The sequence below is a fragment of the Tupaia chinensis genome, unplaced genomic scaffold (assembly GCF_000334495.1).
Source record: "Tupaia chinensis unplaced genomic scaffold, TupChi_1.0 Scaffold149560_1, whole genome shotgun sequence".
NCBI lineage: Eukaryota > Metazoa > Chordata > Mammalia > Scandentia > Tupaiidae > Tupaia > Tupaia belangeri.
Window position 1 is genome coordinate 1,992,372 of NW_006209405.1, and position 6,182 is coordinate 1,998,553.

The 6,182-nt window shown below is 39.3% G+C and overlaps 1 protein-coding gene across 1 annotated transcript in view; it reads left to right on the forward strand.

Moving 5' to 3' along the window:
- HPRT1 (hypoxanthine phosphoribosyltransferase 1) overlaps positions 1-5,684 on the forward strand; it is a 35,324-nt gene extending 29,640 nt beyond the window's left edge. The window contains exons 7-9 of the mRNA XM_027769449.1: positions 4,044-4,090; positions 4,245-4,321; positions 5,036-5,684. Of these exons, the coding sequence (XP_027625250.1) occupies positions 4,044-4,090; positions 4,245-4,321; positions 5,036-5,083 (172 nt within the window). The 3' untranslated portion in view covers positions 5,084-5,684. The remainder of the gene's footprint in view (positions 1-4,043; positions 4,091-4,244; positions 4,322-5,035) is intronic.
- Positions 5,685-6,182: the final 498 nt, after the last annotated feature.

A 6,182-nucleotide genomic window follows, 5' to 3' on the forward strand; every position in this document is an offset into this window, starting at 1 on the left:
CCCTGGGGGGTGATTTCTCGCTTTCTGTCTCTATGTCTCTCTCTGTCTGTCTGGCAAGCGCACGCGCCCTACAGTGAAAATCTCTCAAAAAAAAAAACATCAGAGTATCTGTTGGGAATCTTTGAATCAGAGCAAGCCTAGAAATAAGTCATGTCAGCAGTTTGTTGTTATGGGCTATTCTGATAGCTGGTACAAGAGTATGTCAATGAGTTTTTCCTTTAAGTGAATTTGGGATAAGTACAATGAGAGTGTGTAAGTGGTGTGTTCTAGAGCACAAAGTTGTATCCTGTAAACCAGTCAGCGTGCTAGGCTATTTCTCTATGTGCTCTTAAGGATTTTTATATGTCACCCAATTTGGGCATTGAGTTTAGTACTCTGGATATTGTTTTTTAATTCCTTGCTGGAATGTACTGTCGAATTAAGATAGACTGGCTCATGAGAGAGATATTTTGTGTTACTGGAACTGTGATGCACTCACAGAAAACCTAGGTCATTTCTTAGTAACAGAGTTGACCTAAATCAGTGGTTCTCAACCATTTTTTTCTAATCACTCCCATGAAATTTTAATATTGCAAATATATTGTATATCTATTTATGTCATATATATCTGTCCTTTTTTTGTATAAAAAGAGTGAGTATAAAGCTTTTTGTTGCTGGTGGTATTCACTGCAGGATTAATAATGACTGACTAGTCAGGCCATGATGGCATACATCTATAATCCCAGTGACTCAGGATTCTGAGGCAGGAGGACTGTAACACAGTGAGACTCTGAAAAGAAAGAAAGAGAAAAACGTTAGAAAGTTTTATTAAAATCTCATAAAAATTATTACTCTAGAAGTTGCACTGCTGGGCATTTATTGCAGAGAGGCGAAAACTATTTCCACACAAAAGCCTGTACATGAATATTCATAGCAGCTTTTTTATAAGAGCTCCAATAGGAAGCAATCAAAATGTCCTTTAGTAAGGTGAATGGTTGAGACCAGCAGATGGCATAATGGTTATGTCTCTGAACTCACATGTGACTGACTGTGGTTTGAGTCCTAGACCTGGAGGCTTGAAACTCATGCCGGGCATGTGTGTGCATGCCCGAAATCCCAAGAGAAGAATGGAGAGAAGGGATTACAGTGTGGCCATCCCTCCTGGGGGTGATTTCTTGACTTTTTGTCTCTCTGTCTCTCCATTTATCCAGTGAGCACACATGCCCTATAGCAAAAATCTTTTAAAAAGAACAAAACTGGACATAACTATTCCATGGAATACTACTCAGTAGTAAAAAGGAACTATTGGTAATTGATACACAAGACAACCCTAGATGACCCTCAAGGGAATTGTACCAATAAAAAGCAGTCTCAAAAGGTTATATACTGAATAATTCTGTTTTACACAGATTTCTTAAAATGACAAAATTACAGAAATGGGAATGAAATTAGTTGTTGCCAAAGGGTTTAAGAGGGAGTCCTGTGTAATGCAAAGTATCTTGATTGTGGTGGTGATTATGTGAATCCACATGTGATAGAATTGCATAGAACTGTATACATATGGATAGATAATATATAAAACTGGTGAAATCTGAATAAGGTTAGTTCACCAGTGTCAGTGGCTTTTTTGGTATAATCTGCTATGGTTATACAAAATGTTACCATTGGAGGGAATGGTATAGGGCACATGGGACCTCACTTCTGCATTTTTTTTTGCAACTTCTTGTTAATTTGTTTCATAATAGAGGCTATTAACATGTCACTTAATTTTATAACTGTATTTTCTGAGTCACTTTTTTGGGGGGGAGGGGGCAGGATTTTGCTATAGGGTGTGTGCACTTGCCAGAAAGACAGAGACAGAGAAACAGAAAGCGAGAAATCACCCCCCCGGGGGGAACGGCCATGCCGCAATCCCTTCTTCTCCATTCTCCTCTCGGGATCTTGGGCACGCATGCACACACGCCCGGTGTGAGTTTTAGCCACTGGGTCCGGGGCTCGAACCACGGTTGACTACATGGGAGTCCAGCGACATAGCCATTACACTAACTGCTGGTCCCCTGAGTCACTTTTTAAAAATGATTTTGCTCAGGCCGGCAGGTGGCGTGGTGGTTAAGGTGCTGGACTCTCCCATATGGCCGACCACGGTTCAGGTCCTGGACCTGGTGGCTTACCCTCTGTCTGTCTGTCTGTCTGTATCTCTCTCTCCCTCCTCTCTCTCACTCTCTCTTTCTCGTCAAATGAAAATAAGTGAATAAATAAAGAAAATTAAATAAATAATTTAAAAAATAATAATAATTTTGTTAGGCCATGGGAGTGGTGGTGGTAAGAAAGCACCTCCCCAGGAAATTGTCAAACCACAATCTCTTCTCTTCTGTCTCTCCCTTCTTTCAAAAACATCGGGCACACGTTTATATATGCCACGTGATATTCAAGCTGCTGAGCCTAGGACTCAAACCATGTAGTTGGCCATGTGGGATCTAGCATCCTGAACCACCAGGCCATGGACTGGCCCTGCTGTCACTCTTAATATAAGTTGTCTACTTGCACAAATTGTAACATTACAAATGACATAGGCAAATTATGAATTTATATAAGTACCTGATGGTAATAGTAGTATTATCAGATTTAAAAATAAAAATAATGGGACCAACAGGTGGCGTAATGGCTATGTCGCTGAACTCCCATGTAGTCGACCGCGGTTCAAGTCCCAGACCTGATGGCTTAAACTCACGCCGGGCACGTGTGTGTGCATGCCCAAGATCCTGAGAGGAGAATGGAGGAGAAGGGATTGCAGCATGGCCATCCCCTCTGGGGGGTGATTTCTTGCTTTCTGTCTCTCTGTCTCTCTTTTTGGCACGCACATGCGCCTTATAGCAAAAACCTCTTAAAAAAAAAAAAAGTAAAAAAAGTCATTCGAGGGGCCAGCCCATGGCCTGGTCATTGAGGTGGCTGGATTTCACATGGCTGACCATGCATTTCAAGTCTGGGAGGCTTGAAAACCCCACTGGGCATGTGTACGTGTATGCCCAAAATTCCAAGAGGAGAATAGAAGAGAAGGGATTATGGCATGGCCATCCTGGGGGTTGCTTTCTCACTTTTCTTCTGTCTCTCTTTCTCTGTCTCTCTCCAGTGAGTGTACTTTCCCTATAGTAAACTAAGAACCAAAAAGAAAAGGAATAAAAAACCAGCCTATGCCTGTTTCTCATCCCCTGTGATTCTGAAATGTAATTTGCCAGGGATATGGCTTGGATATCCAAGTTTTTTGTTTTGTTTTGTTTTGTTTTAAACCTCCCAGTTGATTCTGGTGTGCATCCAAGGCCGAAAATCACTTTGGGCCCCCTTCCAGCTCTTTAAATATATTTATCTAGGAAGGTATAAAATCATAAGTTTAACCATGACGACCCTAAAATATATAAAGGCATTCAGAGCACCATCTATAGCATTTTTGTAATGGCTGGACAATTTCAACAGGCAACATTGGCTGGACAATTTCAACAGGCAACATTGGGATTACAAAATTAGCTTCTGGCAGATTTGACTTACTTTACCTCCAGCTTTTGCTCCCCAAAATAGATGCTGGTTTTTTTAGCACGTTAGTTATTTTTTAGCCTAAATTTCTTCTTTGTAAGACAAGTGTTGAAAGTCTTAAAAGGTGATGCTTGCTTCTCCCACATCCTTTACAGTTTAGGGATTTTATTTCTGTAGTTCCTAGACTGAGAACCTTTGTTTTTTTCACCTTTGCTTGTTGTTGGGACTCTCTACCCTTCATCCTTCTGATTAGCTGCCCTTGAATGGACACATGTAGTCAGGATATAGTGCTTAGAACTGTCCATCAGGTTCCAGTGGAGCTCATTTAAGGTCCTTATCAACAATGTGAGCTCATTGCTGCCCCTTCCCCATGATTTCCATGTCTGTCTCTCCATTTTGTAGTCTTTCTCTGGGTATGTTAAAACTGGCCATGTAAGCTAAGTGCAGATGAAACAGTGTTTAGAAACATTAATATTCTCTTTTGTAATGCCCTGTAGTATTTCCATATGTCATGTGTGACATTTTGTAATTAACAGCTTGCTGGTGAAAAGGACCCCTCGAAGTGTTGGCTATAGACCAGACTATGAGTAAATTACTTTTTGTCAATCAGTTAAAAAAGCTTATGTGAAATAGCTTAGAGTACTTAAGAGAATATTGATAGAAAAGGCACATTTGCAAAACTTAGATTTGAAAGTAATGTTTTCTATATCTAAATGATGAATTATGATTCTTTTTAGTTGTTGGATTTGAAATTCCAGACAAGTTTGTTGTAGGATATGCCCTTGACTATAATGAATACTTCAGGGACTTGAATGTAAGTAATGCTCCTTTTTTTCACTTTCATTTTTCAAAACCCACATAAAAAAATTAGGAAAGAACATTGTTTTCTCCATCCAGCACCTCATAATTTGAACAGACTGATGGTTCCCATTAGTCACATAAAGCTGTAGTTAAGCACACATGTCCTTAGAGCTGGAACTTAGCCAGGCTAGGGTGACACTTCTCCCTGACTGAAATGCTCAAACAGCTTTAATAGACAATAACTGTCTCATTATTATTTTGGATGAAAAATATGGTCATATGTAAGAAGTAAATGAAAGTTAGTCGTTTAATTCACTCTCTTTGATCACTATCTCCTGCTCTGGAGGCAGGCGTCCCATGGGTGCATTTATGATCCTGGTTGAAGAAGAGTTAGGACTGCAGCTACGTGGCTTTTTTACTCCATCTTTTCTTTTACCACATACTCTGGCTCCTACTTTGATACACTTAAAATTGCCTACTTTATTTGCTTTTCAGAATGATACATTGAGAGAGAAAAAAAATCAAGCTAATGGACAAACTGCTGCTTTGTTTTCAAAAGACACACTGCTCAAAAGTTACTGATCTAAAGTGCAACATTCCTATCTGTGTTCTTTAGTGAGAACCTTGGCAACATAATACTGTTCTTATAGGATATGCAAATTCAGTTTTTGCCTTTCGTTTCAGAATATACTTTTCTAATATGAATTTCCGGATTTTTATTTTATAGCATGTCTGTGTCATTAGTGAAACTGGAAAAGCAAAGTACAAAGCCTAAGATGAGAGTTCAACTTGAGTTCAGAAACTTCTGGAGTCCCATTGACATCGCCAGTAAAGTGATCAAACGGTCTAGTTCTGTGGCCATCTGCTTAGTAGAGCTTTTTGCATGTACTTTCTAAGATTTTTCTGTTTCGTATTTTAGACATGTCAGTTGCTGCATTCCCAAACTCTTTATTTGCACTATGAGCCTATAGACTATCAGTTCCCTTTGGGTGGATTGTTGTTTAACTTGTGAAAGAAAAAAAAATCTCTAAACCACACCACTGTTCAATGAAAATATTGAAATTGTACCTGTAAGAAACATTTAAAGAGAAGATATATTAGTTTTTTAATTGGTATTTTAATTTTTTATATATTCAGGAAGGAACAGAAGCAATTGAATACTGTTAATTATACTACTGCGTGTTTAGAAAAGTAAGGAGCAGTCAGTGTTCACATGCATGACAGCATCTAACATACTTGGTTCTGTCAAATAAACCTATGCGCTGGAATTATTTTGCTGGCGTGTCAGTAGCATTGACTGTATTTTCTCACTTGTTCAAATTATTTCCAGTGAATTTTTGTCAGCAGTTCATTTTAAATGCAAATTAATAAATTTTAAAAAAGTACCACTTTTTGAATTCTTCAATGTAAAAATCCTTCAAACAAGGGCTGTCTCGGGGACCAGCAGTTAGCATAATGGTTATGCTGCTGAGCTCCCATGTAGCCGACTGCGGTTTGAGTCCCGGACCCAGTGGCTTAAACTCACACTGGGCGCATGTGCGTGCATGCCCAAGATCCCGGGAGGAGAATGGAGGAGAAGGGATTGCGGCGTGGCCATCCCCCTGGGGGATGATTTCTTGCTTTCTATCTCTCTGTCTCTCTCTCTTTCTGGCGAGCACACGCGTCCTATAGCAACAATCTCTCAAAAAAAAAAAAAAGAGCTGTCTTTATTTTTTAACTTTTTAAAATTAATTCTCTTTTTAATTATTCATGATATCACATGTGCACACATGATGGGGGTATATGGGGGGGGGGAGAAAAGAGTACCCATAATAGGGATCTGATCACAGAAGTCTGTCTTTTTAAAAGAAACTATGCATACTTATTATTTCTCT